Raw genomic sequence first — 21360 nt, forward strand, 5'->3', positions numbered from 1 at the left:
TGGACAGCCACATCATATTTAGCTTATGTTGATTGGACAAAAAAAATGTTGGTATCTTTTAGTTGTCACTGTGTTAGACTAAGCAGAGGTGATTTGATGATGTTGAAATGTTGAAGTTGAAATGGTGCTGGATTAGTGGAGGCAGCTCCTGTTTTCTTTGCGACTTGCGGTAACGCTCTATGGTTATAAATCAATAGTTATGTAGTTGTCCGAAAATGTCGGAAACATTAACTTGCTTAACCATGCTGTAGGTCATGTAACTGTCTGTGATATGCAATATGCGTCAAGGACATCACCGGACAGAGGTTGCTATCTGGTTTTGTGATAAAACAAAGGTGTGGTTGAATTTATTCTGCCACTATCTTCTTATTGTCTCAGCCTTTAGATCACATTCACAAGGCATATGAATTAACAGCAAACAACGCAATTATGACAACACACACAGTGTAGGTTGTAATATGGGGGGGGGGGCTTGGCTTCCCCAGTGTTTTTACCCAGGCACCGCTACTGCTGGAAGGACATTACAGCTCTTGTAAAGCAGAATGACAAATCATTGCCATTTTGCACACTGTTGACAAAATTTTACCAGACAGCTGATTTTATGGGGCTTTGACTCCATCTACTGGTCTATCTCACTATTCAGGTCGACCCAATATGTTACCTACAGCATGCTTGAAACATGCAAAAACAAATATTTTCATATGATTATACCAGTGTACCTTTTATTTACAAATATGACAGTCATGGGCTGCATGTTAGATTTTTTGGGAGGGGAAAGTAGGCCCTGCACTCTCCAGGGCAGAGGGTTATTGTAGGACAGCTGCTGCACGAACACACTACACTGCTATCTACAAGCTTACAAACCAATGCTGCCATCTCTTGCAACTTCTGGCTGTATGACCAAATAAGACTATTCAATAATTTCAAGAAGAATTAAACAGTTAAACACAGTTATGTCATCTTAAAGTCCCCCGACCAATAGGTGTCGCCGTTTTTATTATGGCCTTCAAAACTTTTTATGAATTAACTTCAAATAACGTCTGATATTCGCTATATTTCATTCGTTCGAACAATAAAACATGATTATGTAGACATTGTCGATACACATGACACAAAATCGGCTGTCAAACACTTAAAGCAAGGCAAGGTTGTATAAACACATCTTGTGTAATTTTCTGTAGGGAAGGGGAGGGGCAGTGGATTCAGCCGCGTTCCGCTGTCTTTCGAGGCATCAGACGACAAAAAGATGGCGGCACTACGAGTGGTCGTACTATCGGGGACTGGACGAGCCTTCCTATGCACGCCAAAAATGATCAAGGCTCCTCGGGTATGCTAACATGTTTATGCTGTTTTGGAGTTTGTTCGTTTCTAAAAAAAAATATATAAAAAAAAAAAAATTTTTAAAACGTTCAAAGCCACCCTGACAGCTAGCCGGGTAGCTAGCTTACACAGACAAGGTCACTCGACCAATGATTACGTTACCCAGTGTGAGGTTGATAGCTACATGTTAAAGTGCAACTCAGTGTGCGAACGAACGTTGCTATATTTGACGTGATGGATGGTTGATAATAGTGATGTTACGTTTGATACCGGAGCATGTGTTGAAATCGAAAAGCAGTTTACTTTAAAATCAAAGCAGTGTGCCGATGCCGGTATCACCAACCTGGTCTCATAGCATTTCGTATTACTCTGTACATAAATCCGGGACATCCATTTAGTATGGTGTGTAATCAGTACTTGACTTGGACGGGAGCTCACCTGAGCTGAGTAACGTAAACTAACTCACTCTTGTGCATCGCCTTGGTCCGTACAATTGACCTTATTTTAGCGCCCAAAAAATGTAATACTTCCAGATCAACTGTAATGTCAATACCATTGTAAAGCACAATTTCTCCCCTTTCTAACAAAATCATTGACGAGACCTCCACGCTGCCCGTTTCTGCATGATTCAAGAAGGAAATGAGCTCCGTCTGGTCTTTTTTTTTTTAAATGGTGGGTGGGTGAGCGAAACTAATGCGTGATAGTGAGAAGGAGAGATGTCGTGTGGGGAAATGGCTTTTTTCTCTCTCGATCTGACCAACTTATCGCCTCTAAAATGTAAATAAAACACTAAGGAGTTTATATAATGTGTCATTACATACCTATTTGAAGGTTTGTGTCGAATTTGAATCAGGTTTTTAGGGCGGTGCTAAAGCGATCTTCAGAAGTAAACAGTGGCTTTTGAGAGTCATGACTGCTTGCAGTGATGAAGCAAAAAATGACTAGGTATCCCCCTTACCCCTGTCATTGTCCATTTCTTGTTTTTAAATGGTAGAGAGAAGTGCTACACCTGGTGGAGAGAGATTGTATGACAGAAATAGTTGCTTTATGTGTGCTGTATGTTATGGCATGATACGTCACGATGTAAAGGCGGGTCAGTTTTTTCAACTGTTCTCCAATACTATAGAGCCATTACCATGTTGATCTACGCTTGAATAGAAACGTAGTTCACACCCCAGATTTTGAAGTCAACACAGTCGCTACAGTCCCATTAGTTTTCTTTGTAGCCTCGTTTGAATGTTGCGGTTGCGCACATTTGTACGGAATGGGGTGAGTTTACGTTACCGGTGTTGTGCCGAAAAGTTCCCCCCTGCCAGAATCCCCCCCCTTCGCGTGAACGCGCACGCACTCAATTCTTCATTGCTTCGACTTGCTTGCTAGTTGAGATTTCTGATCACATTAGGCTGTGTTTCATTTTATTTTTTTAGGGGTGATTTATTTATGGACTAATACACATGAACAAATAGCCAAACTGAAAATTGCAGACATTACTAGTGCCTCCCGTGCGATCAAACCGACATGTAAAATGAAACGCAGCAAAACGTAATCAGAAATCTCAACTAGCAAGCAAGTCGCAGCAAGGAAGAATTGAGTGCGTACGCGTTCACGCGAAAGGGGGGGGGGGTCGGCACAACACCGGCACCACACGTTCTACAGCTTGATCTCCTGTTCCTCTTATTGAATATTAGCTCAAAAGCATTGTGGAGGTCCTGCACCTAAATATAAACAGTACTATTTCAGTCCAGGTCAAGCACGGGTATGAATTTATTTGTGTCCATCACCCATTTCATATGATATGTTACAAATTAAAATTACTATGAATTCTAGCTAGGTGGCTAACGTTAGCTGGGCTAGGGGTTAAGTTTAGGAGTTAGGTTAAGGATTAACTTGAAGGGTTAGCTAACAAGCTAACCTAAAAATTGCTAAAATGCTAAAGTTGTTGATTATGAAATACACTGATTGTTTAAAGCAAAACTACCAAAACTATTACTGATGGTGAACCTGAACAATCAAAATCAAATCTATTGTATGCTCTGTGCTGCATGCATAGCCAGATTTGTTTCCGGTAGCACTAGCTTACTTTTATTCCGGTAAAACACAATTTAACAGGGCATAGATGAAAATAACATAGCAAATTATAATTAGCTAACGCTCTTTTGTACACTGCGCTGTAATGTACAATTTACCTTATTTTAACATCCCAAAAAACATAATACTTTCAGGTTAACTAATATGAATACCATTGTAAAGCTGAATTTCTTCCCTTTCCAGCAAAATCAATGACAAGACCTTCATGTTGCCGTCTGCATGATTGAAGAAGGCAATGAGCTCTGTCGGGTCTTTTTAAAAATGGCGGGTGGAGAAGCGACACCTACTGCGGGATAGGAATAAGCCTTGTGTGCAAACTGCTTTTTTCACCTTATCTGTCTAGCTTATCACTGCAAAAATGTAAATAAAACACTATAAAGAGTTTATATAATGTGTCATTATATACCTATTTGAAGGTTTGTGTTGAATTTGAAACTGTTTTTTAGGGCGGGGCTAAAGTTATCTCCGGTCTTCTGGTCAAACTTCGGAGGCGTGCACACCACCCACCGCTTCAGAGTATATTACTCGCTAATGTCCAGACTAGATAACAAGGTAGAAGAAATTAGGGCACGGGTTGCTTTCCAGAGAGACATCAGGGATTGTAACAATCTTTTCCATGGAAACATGGCTCTCTCGGGATATGCTGTCAGAGTCGATACAGCCACCTGGATTCTTTGTACGTCGCGCCGAAAGGAATAATGATCTCTCTGGGAAGAAGAAGGGCGGGGGTGTATGTTTCATGATTAACGACTCATGGTGTAATTATAACAACATACAGGAACTCAAGTCCCTTTGTTCACTTGACCTAGAATTCCTCACAATCAAATGCCGACCGTATTATCTCCCAAGGGAATTCTCCTCGGTTACTGTCACAGCCGTGTATATCCCCCTCAAGCCGATACCACGACGGCCCTCAAGGAACTTCACTGGATTTTATGAAAACTGGAAACCATATATCCTGAGGCTGCATTTATTGTAGCTGGGGATTTTAACAAAGCAAATTTGAGAACAAGGCTGCCTAAATTCTATCAGCATATTGACTGTAGTACTCGTGGTGGCAAAACTCTGGATCACTGCTACTTTAACTTCTGCAATGCATACAAGGCCCGCCCTCCTTTTGGCAAAACTGACCACGACTCCATTTTGCTCCTCCCTTCCTATAGTCAGAAACTCAAACAGGATGTACCCATGTTAAGAACTATTCAATGCTGGTCTGACCAATCGGAATCCACGCTCCAAGATTGTTTTGATCACGCGGACTGGGACATGTTCCGGGTAGCCTCAGAGAATAATGTCGACGTATACGCTGATTCGGTGAGTGAGTTAATAAGGAAGTGCATGGGAGATGTTGTACCCTCTGTGACTATTAAAACCTACCCTAACAAAGAAACCATGGATAGATGGCGGCATTTGCACAAAACTGAAAGTGCGAACCACCGCATTTAACCATGACATGGTGACTGGGATTATGGCCAGATACAAACAGTGTAGTTATTCCCTCCGCAAGGCAAACAAGCAAAATGTCAGTACAGAGACAGTGGAGTCGCAATTCAACGGCTCAGACACGAGACGTATGTGGCAGGGTCTACAGACAATCACGGACTACAATAAGAAAACCAGCCACGTCATGGACACCGTCTTGCTACCAGACAAACTAAACACCTTCTTTGCTCGCTTTGAGGATAGTGACACCGACGCGGCCCACTACCAAGGACTGTGGGCTCTCCTGCACTGTAGCTGATGTAAGACATTTAAACGTGTTAACCCTCGCAAGGCTGCTGGCCCAGACGGCATCCCTAGCCGCGTCCTCAGAGCATGCACAGACCAGCTGGCTGGTGTGTTTACAGACATATTCAATCGCTCTCTATCCCAGTCTGCTGTCCCCACATGCTTCAAGATGGCCACCATTGTTTCTGTACCCAAGGAGGCAAAGGTAACTGAACTAAATGACTATCGCCCCGTAGTGCTCACTTCTGTCATCATGAAGTGCTTTGAGAGGCTAGTCAAGGATCATATCACCTCCACCGTACCTGTCAGCCTAGACCCACTTCAATTTGTCGCCTAAAACCCTCACAAACTTTTGCAGATGCACAATTGAGAGCACCCTGTCGGGCTGTATCACCGCCTGTTATGGCAACTGTACTGCCCACAACTGCAAGGCTCTCCAGAGGGTGGTGTGGTCTGCACAACGCATCACCGAGGGCAAACTACCTGCCCTCCAGGACACCTACAGCACCCGACGTCACGGGAAGGCCAAAAAGATCATAAAGGACAACAACCACCCAAGCCACTGCCTGTTCACCCTGCTACCATCCAGAAGGTGAGGTCAGTACAGGTGCATCAAAGCTGGGACCGAGAGACAGAAGCTGTTTTTCAATCTCAAGGCCAGCAGACTGTTAAACAGCCATCACTCACACACAGAGGCTGCTGCCTACTTACAGACTTGAAATCATTGGCCACTTTAATAAATGGATCACTAGTCACTTTAATGTTTACATATCTTTCATTACTCATCTCATATGTATATACTGTATTTTATACCATCTATTGCATCTTCCCTCTGTCATTGCTCATCCATATATTTATGTATATATTCTTATTCCATTCTTTTACTTAGATGTGTGTATTAGGTAGTTGTGGAATTGTTAGATTACATGTTAGATATTACTGCACTGTCGGAACTAGAAGCACAAGCATTTCGCTACACTGGCAATAACATCTGCTAACCATGTGTATGTGACCAATAAAATTAGATTTGATTTTGAGAAGTAAACGGCGGCTTTTGAGAGTCGTGATGACGCAAAAAATGAATGCATTCAGTACAATTGACTAGTGCTGCGTTTCAAACTCAAGACACCCTCGCTTTATGCCCTTGGGGGAATCCCCGTCACCATCTTGGACGTCGGTCCAAACGATTAGCCAAACGAGAAGTTTGCAACGTAAGCCCCTCAGCCCTCGTTTTTGATCGAGTTTGCGAGTGTACAATTATGCTCACTTCGGGGCTTGAAACGCCCCATAGTACAATCATTGCGAATTGAATATCCGCTAAGAAATGTCTGCCGAAGGGTCAGTTTTTTCCCAATATTATCGGGCCATTACCATGTTAATCAATGCTTGAATATAAACGTAGTTCACACCTCAGATTTTGATGCTAACACAGTCGCTACAGTCCCATTCGTTTTTATTGCAGCCTCGTTTGAATGCAGCGGTTGCGCAAATTTGTACGAAATGGGGTTAGTCAACAGTACATCGGTTGTTACTCAACTAAAGCTTAATATCACACAAGACTTTTTGGGGTTTGAATGCTGAAGGTGCCACGTAGATGTACAAGATCAGGAACAGGCCGTCTACCTCGCGTTGGTCAGTGCGCAGTTTGACCAGGCTACTGATGTTGCCTGTGGTTGATCGGCATCCAAAATGACTTTTAGATCAATGACTCAACACAGTTACATGCAGTTCGACACTGACGGAGAGAAAGCATCGGTTGTCACAAAATGAGGTATTTTCGTAAGGTAGAAAGATTATAATATGAGCAAACTTTTTTTGTGTGAACTGGCGATTTGTAACGTTTGAATGGATTTTTCTGACCAATGCATGCTACGTTTGGATCGGTTTGGGGTCTGCTGACTGATGCACTTGTATCTAATACATTTGAATCAGGGACCGATGTGAATTGTTACATCCCTACACTATAGTATTAGTTACCTAGCAAGCTAGAAAGGAAGACCCAGGTAGCCAGCATTATGAGATTTTAACTGAGCCAGAGCAGAGGTAGTTTGAATTTTCCATAGCTAACGTTGTTCGGTAGCTAGATAGCCAGTTTGAAAACAATTGATTCGAGACTTGCTAACATTAGTCAGTATTTTATGAGGCTGCAAACTGGGAAACGTCCTCCTAACTACGTGAGCTTGTTTCTCGGTGTTTCATGTGTGGTTATCATTATACTTGTGAAAGGTATTTGATGCCAGCCAGTATAGCAAATTGATATCCTACTGACTTCATGCAACTTCATTAATCACTAGCTATGCTATCTATGTTGCTGTTTGCCTACCCCAGTCCTCAGTGATGCTAGAAGGCGGACTCCTTTGGTATCTGTTGTGAAACCAAGGATGGATAAAGGGCAGTTTCATAAGTGCTTAGTTGTATGCCTTTGCCTTGACATGGGACGCATATTCAGTGATCTCATGAACCAACAAAGATTGACCACAATATTATGGTTATTTTGGCTAAGGCAAAAAGTATGGCGACGAATACCTCAAATGAGCAAATGGATAACAAATGTCAGTTTGTTATCTACATTCAGTTTGTTAGCTACATTCATTCTATGTCAACTCTCTTCCTCAACAGGCCAACATGTCGTTTGCCAGTCTACCCAGGTCAAAGAAGGTGGCCCTGACAACATTGGGTGTGTTGACAACTGGAGGGGCCGGACTGGCTCTGATGCTGCAGGAGTCGGTTAAGGCTTCAGACCTGGAGCTTCATCCCCCCAACTACCCCTGGACCCACAGCGGCATGCTGTCAGCCCTCGACCACGCCAGGTATTAGCTAACTCCTAACCATGAGGGCCATACAATTACTTTAACATATCTCGTGTAATTGCATGTTACATCATATGATATCACTAAGGCTTTTTCCAGTGCTAGCAATAGGAAATTTGATTTGAGACATTTAGAATTTTAAGGAAATATAATTTTTCTCAAGGAATCTTATTACATGCTAGATCATATTTACCTGAAAAGGAGGACTGGATGTAATGTCTGTTTTTCTTTATATTGCAGCATTCGCCGTGGATATCAGGTGTACAAGCAAGTGTGTTCAGCGTGTCACAGCATGGAGTACCTGGCCTTCCGTAACTTGGTCGGCGTGTCGCACACAGAGGCCGAAGTGAAGGTTTTGGCTGAGGAGGTAAGGGTTTGTCCTTGGCCATTAGATTAATTAACTTCTTATGGCTGCAATTCCGTTAACGGGATGATATGACAACAGCCAGTGAAAGTGCAGGGCGCCAAATTCAAACAGAAATCTCATAATTAATATAGTTCAAACATACATGTATCTTATACCATTTTAAAGGTAATCATGTTGTTAATCCCACCAAAGTGTCCGATTTCAAATAGGCTTTACAGCGAAAGCACCACAAACGATTGTTAGGTCACCGTAAAATCACAGAAAAACACAGCTATTTTTCCACCCAAAGACAGGAGTCACAAAAAGCAGAAATAGAGATAAAATGAATCACTAACCTTTGATGATCTTCATCAGATGACACTCATAGGACTTCATGTTACACAATACATATATGTTTTGTTCGATTAAGTTCATATTTATATCCAAAAACCTCGCCATGTTCAGAAATGCCTCCAGAATATCCGGAGAAATTGCAGAGAGCCACTTCAAATAACATAAATACTCATCATAAACTTTGATGAAAGATACATGTTTTACATAGAATTAAAGATACACTTGTTCTTAATGCAACTGCTGTGTCAGATTTCAAAAATCTTTACGGCAAAAGCACAATATTCAATCATCGGAGAACAGCGTTCAGCCACAAAAGGAAGCCATACAGTTACCCGCCAAATTGTGCAGTCAACAAAACTCATAAAAAGCATTATAAATCTTCACTTACCTTTGCTGATCTTCGTCGGAATGCACTCCCAGGACTCCCTCTTCCACAAGAAATGTTTGTTTTGTTCGGTAATGTCCATAATTTATGTCCAAGTAGCTACTTTTGTTAGCGCGTTTAGTACACAAATCCAAACGCTCGTGCAGGTCCAGCCGAATGTCGGACGAAAACTTCAAAAAGTTATATTACAGGTCGAATAAACTTGTCAAACTAAGTATAGAATCAATCTTTAGGGTGTTGTTATCATAAATATTCAACGTTCCAACCGGAGAATTCCTTTGTGTCTATAGAAGTAATGGAACGTGACCAGGACCTGGCTCTCTGCCAGACCACTGACTAATTCCCCTCTCATTCAGCCCCACATCACAGTAGAAGCTTCATTCAAGGTTCTACAGACTGTTGACATCTAGTGGAAGCTGTAGGAAGTGCAAACAGATCCATATCCTACTGTGTTTTCAATAGGCTTTGAGTTGAAAATCGACCAACCTCAGGTTTCTTCCCAGGTTTTTGCCTGCCATATGAGTTCTGTTATACTCACAGACATAATTCAAACAGTTTTAGAAACTTCAGAGTGTTTTCTATCCAATACTAATAATAATATGCATATATTAGCAACTATGACTGAGGAGCAGGCCGTTTACTCTGGGCACCTCTGTGCACCTTTCATCCAAGCTACTCAATACTGCCCCTGCAGCCATAAGAAGTTAAACAAGGTCATGGCCTTATAGATGACTGTCAGTCACTGGCTAGAACGTGTCCTTGGGCAACGTTTTAGGATCAGCTTTTCCAAATCCTAACTTTAACCATTATGAGTGAAAAATTAAAAGCTGACCTATCAGTTTCTAGGGACATCTTGGTCTTTCTCCATGTCACTGAGTACTGTCTTCTCTGCTCAGATTGAGGTGGTGGATGGCCCTGACGAGTCAGGAGAGATGTTCACCCGTCCAGGAAAGCTCTCAGACTACTTCCCCAAGCCATACCCAAACCCAGAAGCTGCCCGTGTGGCAAACGGGGGAGCCTTGCCCCCAGATCTCAGCTACATTGTCAATGCCAGGTACTGTGCTGCTCACTCCAGAGCAACATTCTCCAACCTTTTCTAGCAGGAGAGCACAAGCTACTATTTTTTTTGGTAGCTTTCTAATAGGCACGTTCTTCTCTCCTTCCCTGGGTCCTTAGTGCACTACTTTCTCTTTGACACTGTTTTCTGTCAATATGCCTGGTAAAATAATAATCAGAATATGTTCTGTTTTTCACTCAACATTACAATTGTTCATAGAGAAACAACATTGGATGTTCTGAGTACATGTCAATGCTTAAATCACATCAGAAGACTTGTTTTCTTCCAGACCTAAAAAAAAAAAAAAAAAAAAAAAAAGAGATTTTGATCTGACTAATTCCCCTTAAATTGCACATCTAGTGCGTGAGGAATTTGGCGGTCTAGTGGTGGTTCCGCACTGCTGCTGCTCATTTCATGGCAAAGTTTATAAATAACAAATAATAGATACAAATTATATACTTCTGCCTGGTAAGCCTACGTTGCAGTTAACATTTGAATTGATAAGGTTTTTGGTAAAGTATCTGTCAACCTACAAGATGGTTATCACATCAACTCGCTACACACGGAGTGATAGACAAATGTACTCACCACACAGGCGGGCAATATTGCTGGAAATTAATTGTCAGATAGTGTTAGGTTTGGCTTTTTAAGCCAATAGTGGCTAACCAGCGTTGGGATAATGTCAATGGTACATTGATTAGATGGGAGCTTGCGGTGTCTGATACTTGTACGATTTGTTTATGACAGTTTGCAGTGGAAAATGTATGTATTTTCAGAATTGTTTGGCGAGCTACTCATAGGTGGGCTGCGAGTTACCGGTAGCTTACGATTGACCTGTTGGAGACCCGTGCTCCAGAGTATCTGGTGATTTGGGAATATCGACAGTAAACGAAACGTTAGATTCAAGGTAGAATATATTGTAACCTTTTCTTCACCAAAAATGTTTTTAAGTGTCTATAAAGCAGGATAATACTTTTGTAAATCCACAAGACACTCCACTGCTATTACCATGATATTATACCTTAGCTTGCAAGTGCTATGTCCTAAGTTGTTTTTCTCCATTGTTCCAGACATGGAGGTGAAGACTATGTGTTCTCCCTGCTGACAGGCTACTGTGAGCCCCCTGCTGGAGTGGAGGTGAGAGAGGGCCTCTACTACAACCCCTACTTCCCTGGCCAGGCCATCGGCATGGCTCCCCCCATCTACAATGAGGTCCTGGAGTTTGAGGACGGTCAGTAAGATTCCCTCTGCTAGGGATCACTAACTTGAAATAATATAATGATAAATCAATTCAGAAAGTGCTTCTTTTTTTTGCATCGCTCGCACGACTCCATTTTGACCCTTGACATGCCAGACTAAATATCTAGGTTCTGGTTATAGATTAATAGACTAAGGGCTCCAGAGTGGCGCAGCGGTCTAAGGCACTAGTTCGATTCCAGGCTGTATCACAACCGACCGTGATTGGGAATCCTATAGGGCAGCGCACAATTGGCCCAGTGTCGTCCAGGTTGACATTGTAAATAAGAATTTGTTCTGAACTTACTTGCCTAGTTAAATAAAATGATTCGATATTGGATATATACTGAACAAAAATAAACGCAAATTCAAAGATTTTACTGATTTACATTTCATATAAGGAAATCAGTCAATTTTAAATAAATTCATTAGGCCCTAATCTATGGATTTCAAATGATTGGAAATACAGATATCCATCTATTGGTAAAAGATGGCTTTTTTTTTTTAAAGTAGGGGCATGGTTTAGTATCTGGGTTGTCCACCATTTGCCTCATGCAGCGTGACATCTTATTCGCATAGAGTTTATCAGGCTGATGATTGTGGCCTGTGGAATGTTGTCCCACTCTTCAATGGCTGTGCGAAATTTCTGGATATTGGCGGGAACTGGAACACGCTGTCGTACACCAGAGTATCCCAAACATGGTCAATGGGTGACATGTCTGGTGAGTATGCAGGCCATTGAAGAACTGGGACATTTTAGCTTCCAGGAATTGTGTACAAGTCCTTGCGACATGGGGCCGTGCATTATCATGCTGAAAAATTAGGTGATTGAGGTAGATGAATGGCACAACAATGGGCCTCAGGATCTTGACACGATATCTCTGTGCATTCAAATTGCCATCAATAAAATGCAATTGTGTTCATTGTCTGTAGCTTATGCCTGCCGCTACTATAACCCCACCGCCAAGGCCACTCTGTTCACAACTTTGACATCAGCAAACCACTCGCCCACACAACGCCATACTGCGGTTGTGAAGCCAGTTGGACGTACTACCAAATTCTCTAAAACGACGTTGGAGGCAAGCATATGGTAGAGAAATTAACATTACATTCTCTGGCAACAGCTCTGGTGGACATTCCATCAGTCAGCATGCCAATTGTACGCTCCCTCAACTTGAGACAACTGGCATTGTGTTGTGACAACCCTGCACATTTTTAGTGGCCTTTTATTATCCCCAGCACAAGGTGCAATGATCATACTGTTTAATCAGCTTCATAATATGCCACTTCTGTCAGGTGGATGGATTGGCAAAGGAGAAATGCTCATTAACTGGTATGTAAACAAATTTGTGTGCAGAATTTGATACCTTTTTGTGCGTATTAGAGGTCGACCGATTATGATTTTTCAACACCGATACCGATTATTTGTAATAATGACAATTACAACAATACTGAATGAACAATGAACACTGCTGCTGCCTACCACCGCCCGTCAGACTGCTCTATCAAATCATAGACTTAATTATAATATAATAACACACTGAAATACGAGCCTTATGTCATTAATATGGTCAAATCCGGAAACTATCATTTCGAAAACAAAACGTTTATTCTTTCAGTGAAATACGGAACCGTTCCGTATTTTATCTAACTGGTGGCATCCATAAGTCTAAATTTTGCTGTTACATTGCACAACCTTCAATGTTATGTCATAATTATGTAAAATTCTGGCAAATTAGTTCGCAACGAGCCAGGCGGCCCAAACTGTTGCATATACCCTGACTCTGCATGCAATGAACGCAAGAGAAGTGACACAATTTCCCTAGTTAATATTGCCTGTTCACATGAATTTCTTTTAACTAAATATGCAGGTTTAAAAAAAAATATACTTATGTGTATTGATTTTAAGAAAAGCATTGATGTTTATGGTTAGGTACGTGCAACGATTGTACTTTTTTCGCAAATGCACTTTTGTTAAATCGTCCCTCATTTGGAGAAGTTGGCTGTCTTTGTTAGGAAGAAATGGTCTTCAAACAGTTCGCAACACGCCATGCGGCCCAAACTGCTGTATATACCCTGACTGTTGCACAGAACGCAAGAGAAGTGACACAATTTCCCTAGTTAAAATAAATTTATGTTCGCAGGCAATATTAACTAAATATGCAGGTTTAAAAATATATACTTGTGTATTGATTTTAAGAAAGGCATTGATGTTTATGGTTAGGTACACATTGGTGCAACGACAGTGCTTTTTTTCGCGAATGCGCTTATTAAATCACACGTTTGGTGAAGTAGGCTGTGATTCAATGATAAATTAACAGGCACCGCATCGATTATATGCAACGCAGGACAAGCTAGATAAACTAGTAATATCATCAACCATGTGTAGTTAACTAGTGATTATGTTAAGATTGTTTTTTATAATATACGTCTAATGCTAGCTAGCACCTTACCTTGGCTCCTTGCTGCACTCGCATAACAGGTAGTCAGCCTGCCACGCAGTCTCATCGTGGAGTGCAATGTAATCAGCCATAATCGGTGTCCAAAAATGCTGATTACTGATTGTTATGAAAACTTGAAATTGTCCCTAATTAATCGGCCATTCCGATTAATCGGTCGACCTCTAGTGCGTATGGAACAATTCTTGGATCTTTTATTTCGGCTCATGAAACACGTTGCATTTATATTTTTGTTCAGTGTAGTCTACATCATTCATTTTTGTCATTAAGCAGACGCTCTTATCCAGAGCAACTTAGTCAGTGCGTTCAACTAAAGTAGAGAAGACGATCACATCACAGTCATTGCAAGTAAAACCTTCCATTTTCATGTGTTGACAGGAACCCCAGCCACCATGAGCCAGGTGGCCAAGGACGTGTGCACCTTCCTCCGGTGGGCGGCCGAGCCTGAGCACGACCAGCGCAAACGCATGGGCCTGAAGGTAAGCTGGCAGGGAGGCGCTAGCCACTGCCGTAATGGAGATAGTTGTAATCAGAAATGTATTTGCAACCTAGGGTGTATTCAATAGTGCAAACTGTTTTTTTTTTTTTATATATATAAATTTTCCCCTTTTCTCCCCAATTTCGTGGTATCCAATTGTTAGTAATTACTATCTTGTCTCATCGCTACAACTCCCGTACGGGCTCGGGAAAGACGAAGGTCGAAAGCCATGCGTCCTCCGAAACACAACCCAACCAAGTTGTTTTCCCAACCTGCTTCTTAACACAGCGCGCCTCCAACCCGGAAGCCAGCCGCACCAATGTGCCGCACCAACACTGTGCACCTGGCTCCCTTGGTTAGCGCGCACTGCGCCCGGCCCGCCACAGGCGTCGGTGGTGCGCGATGAGACAAGGATATCCCTACCGGCCAAACCCTCCCTAACCCGGACGACGCTAGGCCAATTGTGCGTCGCCCCACGGACTGTTTTTCAATAGAACATGTTTAACAATGGAGAAAAAAAATGGGGGGGGGCTACAAATGCAGGTAGTCCCTCTATTTTGGATTTTCTTTGGTTGGTTTCTAGTGAATACATCCCTGATTTAGGACATTCCTTTCCATTGTTTGACACAATACCTTTGTAGTCTTAAAAATTGGTAGGTCTATGTGGGGCATTGCTTGGATCCCTCAAGTCTTTTTAAATTATATTCATTACATTCAATTTCATATGTATGGAACCACTACTTGTCATGTTTTAAAACATAAAATAAGAAGTTTGAAAGGAGTCACTAAGTCAAATCCCCTGTTTTGGATTGGTCTTTTTGGCCCTTGCTTCCAAATTGCTCCCTTTCTACATTACTCTCATCACAGTTGACATTGACCCCATCTCACTCAAACAATTTCTTCCCCCAGCTGCTCATGGGCTCCGCCATCTTGATCCCCCTGGTCTATTACATGAAGAGGCACAGGTGGTCGGTGCTGAAGAGCAGGAAGATCGCTTACAGACCCCCAAAGTAAAGACAGCTGCATTCTGACTGCCCATGTTGCTTCTCGGCTAAAATTCTGACCCCTCTGATTTGCGATTGTCCTTTAAAAAAAAAAAAAAAACATGTATTTATGATATGGTTGCCCTAATTCACTTTCTGGGTAACCTCTCAATGAGTTATTTCCTCCAACGGGAAAGGATGTAAACACAACCTCTATACTGTTTTACTGTACAAAATAAATTATCAAAAGAAACGTGTCCAGGTTGTTGTCTAATGGTTAACCTGTTCTTTGATGGGACTCAAGTCCTGCAACCTTGTGCTGTTGGGAATCTGTCACATCATGGGTTCTCTACACTTTGTTGTGTAAATATTGAATAAACACTGGTGTACCGAATAAACCGTTATAACTCGATGCTACCTGTGACCATGTTCTGCAATGCACCTACGCCACAAATTTCTTGTCTTGATGTGGTTCATTCACTTTCTACATATTTAATTTATGCACTAATTTATAGTGATTCTTAAAAGTCTGGATAATCCTTGTCCAGCAAGGAAACTTTATTTTTATAGTTAAAAAATGTTGCATTATTTGAGCTTAATTTTTACATTTAGTTGAGGGGAAAGTTTTGCTTTTGGAATTGTTTAAATATTCATTTCCATGTCGGCTCTAGGCCGAGAATTGCCCTTGTCTAGAGCAAAATATCCTAATTTCAAACTCTGTTAAATTCTAAAAACTGGCAATTAATATTAACTGCAAAAAATGATCTAATGTAGTTTCTTGCAATAGCCCTCTGACGTTTGTCTAAAATCCTAAATTAATCATGAATGAGCATGGCTTATTTTTAACAATTTTGAAATCACCATGATCACAACCATATACTGTCAACTCTAGCTGCCTGAGATAAGATCTGCATTTTGGTTCAAATGTTTATTTTAATAAGGTTTTTAGATTCGAAGCAATTTAGGAAAAACAAAATTGTTACTTTGTGTACCCCTTGAATGGATAAAGAGAAGAGAAGAAACCTAGAGAGGAACCAGGCTATGAGGGGTGGCCAGTCCTCTTCTGGCTGTGCCGGGTGGAGATTATAACAGAACATGGCCAAGATGTTCAAAATGTTCATAAATGACAAGCATGGTCAAATAATAATCAGGAATAAATGTCAGTTGGCTTTTCATAGCCGATAATTAAGAGTTGAAAACAGCAGGTCTGGGACAGGTAGGGGTTCCATAACCGCAGGCAGAACAGTTGAAACTGGGACAGCAGCAAGGCCAGGTGGACTGGGGACAGCAAGGAGTCATCATGCCCGGTAGTCCTGACGTATGGTCCCAGGGCTCAGTTCCTCTGAGAGAAAGAAAGAGAGAAGGAGAGAATTAGAGAGAGCCAAGATGTTCAAAATGTTCATAAATGACAAGCATGGTCAAATAATAATCAGGAATAAATGTCAGTTGGCTTTTCATAGCCGATCATTAAGAGTTGAAAACAGCAGGTCTGGGACAGGTAGGGGTTCCATAACTGCAGGCAGAACAGTTGAAACTGGAACAGCAGCAAGGCCAGGTGGACTGGGGACAGTAAGGAGTCATCATGCCCAGTAGTCCTGACGTATGGTCCTAGGGCTCAGGTCCTCCGAGAGAGAGAAAGAAAGAGAGAAGGAGAGAATTAGAGAGAGCATACTTAAATTCACACAGGATAAGACAGGAGAAGTACTCCAGATATAACCAACTGGCCCTAGCCCCCCGACACAAACTACTGCAGCATAAATACTGGAGGCTGAGACAGGAGGGGTCAGGAGACACTGTGGCCCCATCCGATGATACCCCCGGACAGGGCCAAACAGGAAGGATATAACCCCACCCACTTTGCCAAAGCACAGCCCCCGCACCACTAGAGGGATATCTTCAGCCACCAACTTACAATCCTGAGACAAGGCCGAGTATAGCCCACAAAGATCTCCACCACAGCACAAACCAAAAAGTAGAGCATTGCAGTAGTCTAGCCTAGAAGTAACAAATGCATGGATTAATTTTTCTGCATCATTTTTGGACAGAAAATTTCTGATTTTTGCAATGTTACGTAGATGGAAAAAAGCTGTCCTTGAAACAGTCTTGATATGTTCGTCAAAAGAGAGATCAGGGTCAAGAGTAACGCCGAGGTCCTTCACAGTTTTATTTGAGACGACTTTACAACCATCAAGATTAATTGTCAGATTTAACAGAAGATCTCTTTGTTTCTTGGGACCTAGAACAAGCATCTCTGTTTTGTCCGAGTTTAAAAGTAGAAAGTTTTCAGCCATCCACTTCCTTATGTCTGAAACACAGGCTTCTAGCGAGGGCAATTTTGGGGCTTCACCATGTTTCATTGAAATGTACAGCTGTGTGTCATCCGCATAGCAGTGAAAGTTGACATTGTGTTTTCGAATAACATCCCCAAGAGGAAAAATATATAGTGAAAACAATAGTGGTCCTAAAACGGAACCTTGAGGAACACCGAAATGTACAGTTGATTTGTCAGAGGACAAACCATTCACAGAGACAAACTGATATCTTTCCGACAGATAAGATCTAAACCAGGCCAGAACTTGTCCGTGTAGACCAATTTGGGTTTCCAGTCTCTCCAAAAGAATGTGGTGATCGACGGTGTCAAAGGCAGCACTAAGGTCTAGTAGCACGAGGACAGATGCAGAGCCTCGGTCTGACGCCATTAAAAGGTAATTTACCACCTTCACAAGTGCAGTCTCAGTGCTATGATGGGGTCTAAAACCAGACTGAAGCATTTCGTATACATTGTTTGTCTTCAGGAAGGCAGTGAGTTGCTGCGCAACAGCTTTTTCTAAAATTTTTGAGAGGAATGGAAGATTCGATATAGGCCGATAGTTTTTTATATTTTCCGGGTCAAGGTTTGGCTTTTTCAAGAGAGGCTTTATTACTGCCACTTTTAGTGAGTTTGGTACACATCCGGTGGATAGAGAGCCGTTTATTATGTTCAACATAGGAGGGCCAAGCACAGGAAGCAGCTCTTTCAGTAGTTTAGTAGGAATAGGATCCAGTATGCAGCTTGAAGGTTTAGAGGCCATGATTATTTTCATCATTGTGTCAAGAGATATAGTACTAAAACACTTAAGTGTCTCTCCCGATCCCAGGCCCTGGCAGAGCTGTGCAGATCCAGGACAGCTAAGCCCTGGAGGAATATGCAAATTTAAAGAGGAGTCCGTAATTTGCTTTCTAATGATCATGATCTTTTCCTCAAAGAAGTTCATGAATTTATTACTGCTGAAGTGAAAGCCGTCCTCACTTGGGGAATGCTGCTTTTTAGTTAGGTTTGCAACAGTATCAAAAATAAATTTTGGATTGTTCTTATTTTCCTCAATTAAGTTGGAAAAGTAGGATGATCGAGCAGCAGTGAGGGCTCTTCGATACTGCACGGTACTGTCTTTCCAAGCTAGTCGGAGGACTTCCAGTTTGGTGTGGCGCCATTTCCGTTCCAATTTTCTGGAAGCTTGCTTCAGAGCTCGGGTATTTTCTGTATACCAGGGAGCTAGTTTCTTATGACAAATGTTTTTCGTTTTTAGGGGTGCAACTGCATCTAGGGTATTGCGCAAGGTTAAATTGAGTTCCTCAGTTAGGTGGTTAACTGATTTTTGTCCTCTGACGTCCTTGGGTAGGCAGAAGGAGTCTGGAAGGGCATCAAGGAATTTTTGTGTTGTCTGAGAATTTATAGCACGACTTTTGATGCTCCTTGGTTGGAGTCTGAGCAGATTATTTGTTGCGATTTCAAACGTAATAAAATGGTGGTCCGATAGTCCAGGATTATGAGGAAAAACATTAAGATCTACAACATTTATTCCATGGGACAAAACTAGGTCCAGAGTATGACTGTGGCAGTGAGTAGGTCCAGAGTCATGTTGGACAAAACCCACTGAGTCGATGATGGCTCCAAAAACCTTTTGGAGTGGGTCTGTGGACTTTTCCATATGAATATTAAAATCACCAAAAATTAGAATATTATCTGCTATGACTACAAGGTCCGATAGGAATTCAGGGAACTCAGAGAGGAACGCTGTATATGGCCCAGGAGGCCTGTAAACAGTAGCTATAAAAAGTGATTGAGTAGGCTGCATAGATTTCATGACTAGAAGCTCAAAAGACAAACGTCATTTTCTTTTTTGTAAATTGAAATTTGCTATCGTAAATGTTAGCAACACCTCCGCCTTTGCGGGATGCACGGGGGATATGGTCACTAGTGTAACCAGGAGGTGAGGCCTCATTTAACACAGTAAATTCATCAGGCTTAAGCCATGTTTCAGTCAGGCCAATCACATCAAGATTGTGATCAGTGATTAGTTCATTGACTATAACTGCCTTTGAAGTGAGGGATCTAACATTAAGTAACCCTATTTTGAGATGTGAGGTATCACGATCTCTTTCAATAATGGCAGGAATCATTTCATAGTTTACAAATGTTTGTATTGAACTTTTATTTTGAGGCAATATGTCTTTTGAGTATTTGTTAACTTCGTCACTGATGGCTATTAAGATGTTCTTTGTCAACATATGCTTACACTATTGACGTATTTGCTGTGCTAGATCTAAGGGATAATGTTTCCTTTATAAATGTTTTAAGTTCTGAATCTAGAAAAACATGCCAAAATGCTAACAAAATTTGCCCTGAAGCATTATATAGCGCTATAAAATAAAACAAGTTTTGATATTTGTATTACATATTTGAATAATCTAATGTTAGAATTAAACCGCAGCGTCTGTTTACTACTGAAAACTATTTTTCTAAAAGCCAATTTATGCTTGATCCGAAATGTGGTTGGAGGATGTGACTCAATCGCGGAGCTTCAGAGGCATGCAGAGGCCAAATCAAGCTCCAAACAGCTCCGCTGTGCGCCTCTCAAATTTTGTAACTTTGTGGAGGGCTACTTAGAGCTTCGCTTTGACATGATTGGTTGGTGGTGGGTGAGGCGGGAGGTCCTGTATAAACACCGTCAGCCTGCTCATTATTAGGCGGCAGGTTGGTGAGGGCAGCCTTTTCTGAGCTAAATTGACCAAGACCACATAAAACCTCACATAATTCTGCCCAAAAACTATTTCTCTCAACCAGTAGCATATGTACTTTTTAGGTAAGCAATGCCCACTTTATCAAAGGCACAAAATATTGTGCTTGTCCATTCCCAGCGCTCCACCAACGTTCTGTCCCCCCAAAAAACGAACATAAATCATGTATCAGTTATAGTATATGGTAGAAATAATGTGGCTTTTTCTGTAGCTTACAGGCTGGACATAAAGTGTATGACAACGTAATGAGGACCTACACTTTTTACATCATGCAGGTTTCTCCGATCAAATAGCCTAACCTAATTGGCGCTCAATCAAATAAACAATGCGCTGACATGTTAACAAACAACATATCGTAAAAACAGGACAGGTCAAAGTAAAATGGACAGTATGGAATTGACAATCACAAATGATGTCCAGGAGTTTCACCCTATTGTCATGATCAGTGGTTTCAAGTTTGTATCTACATTTTTGACAAGCTGATCATATCAAAAAATAAAATATTTCTGCATTTCCCGCTATGTAAATACATTGCAAATAGGCTCGCGATAACTCTTGATAAAGTTGGGTAGCTGATATTCAGAGTTTAAATAGCCAAATGTATTTAGTCACAGGAATCAGGATTAATAACGCCAATGCAATGGCCTGTTTTACAAACGGTGGGCCTAAAACATGTTCGGTTCAAATTTGGTGCAGTCCAGACAGGCCTTGATTTTAAAGTCCAATGACATATTTTTGGTCCGGTCCGCACCAAATCTGAACCAATCATAGACATCTATGTATGGTTCAGACTTTGTCAGGTCTGGACCAGACTTGATTTGGCCCAAACATAAACGTCTATAAATTACTTATTTTCAACTTTCATTCAGAACTGAAAATGAACCGGATTTCAACATCAGGAAAATACATATTTTTCAACGTCCGGAAAATATGCCTTTTCAACGTCCTGGAAAATAAACATTTTAAACATACGGAAAAAAAACTTTCCCCCTTTCATTCAGAACCTAAATTGAACCTAACTTCAAAGTCTGGAAAATTCGTATTTTAGACGTAATTTT

The 21360-nt window shown here is 41.4% G+C and overlaps 1 protein-coding gene across 1 annotated transcript; it reads left to right on the top strand.

Annotated features, from left to right (window-relative positions):
• The first annotated feature begins 1221 nt into the window (after nt 1-1221).
• LOC120064530 (cytochrome c1, heme protein, mitochondrial) lies at nt 1222-15501 on the top strand. The gene is made up of 7 exons (XM_039015142.1): nt 1222-1327; nt 7756-7946; nt 8187-8313; nt 9928-10085; nt 11159-11319; nt 14162-14262; nt 15171-15501. Exons 1-7 carry the CDS (start codon nt 1247-1249, stop codon nt 15273-15275), a joined length of 924 nt encoding a protein of 307 aa, XP_038871070.1. The 5' UTR covers nt 1222-1246; the 3' UTR covers nt 15276-15501.
• Nucleotides 15502-21360: the final 5859 nt, after the last annotated feature.

Source organism: Salvelinus namaycush, chromosome 2 (genome assembly GCF_016432855.1).
Source record: "Salvelinus namaycush isolate Seneca chromosome 2, SaNama_1.0, whole genome shotgun sequence".
Taxonomy (NCBI): domain Eukaryota; kingdom Metazoa; phylum Chordata; class Actinopteri; order Salmoniformes; family Salmonidae; genus Salvelinus; species Salvelinus namaycush.

What these genes read in the sequence shown, in the direction of transcription:
- LOC120064530 (XM_039015142.1), top strand. Translation starts at nt 1,247, where the DNA reads ATGGCGGCACTACGAGTGGTCGTACTATCGGGGACTGGACGAGCCTTC. An exon ending in TCAGCCCTCGACCACGCCAG is followed by an intron (nt 7,947 to 8,186) that starts GTATTAGCTAAC and finishes TTTATATTGCAG; the next exon opens with CATTCGCCGTGGATATCAGG. An exon ending in TGAAGGTTTTGGCTGAGGAG is followed by an intron (nt 8,314 to 9,927) that starts GTAAGGGTTTGT and finishes TTCTCTGCTCAG; the next exon opens with ATTGAGGTGGTGGATGGCCC.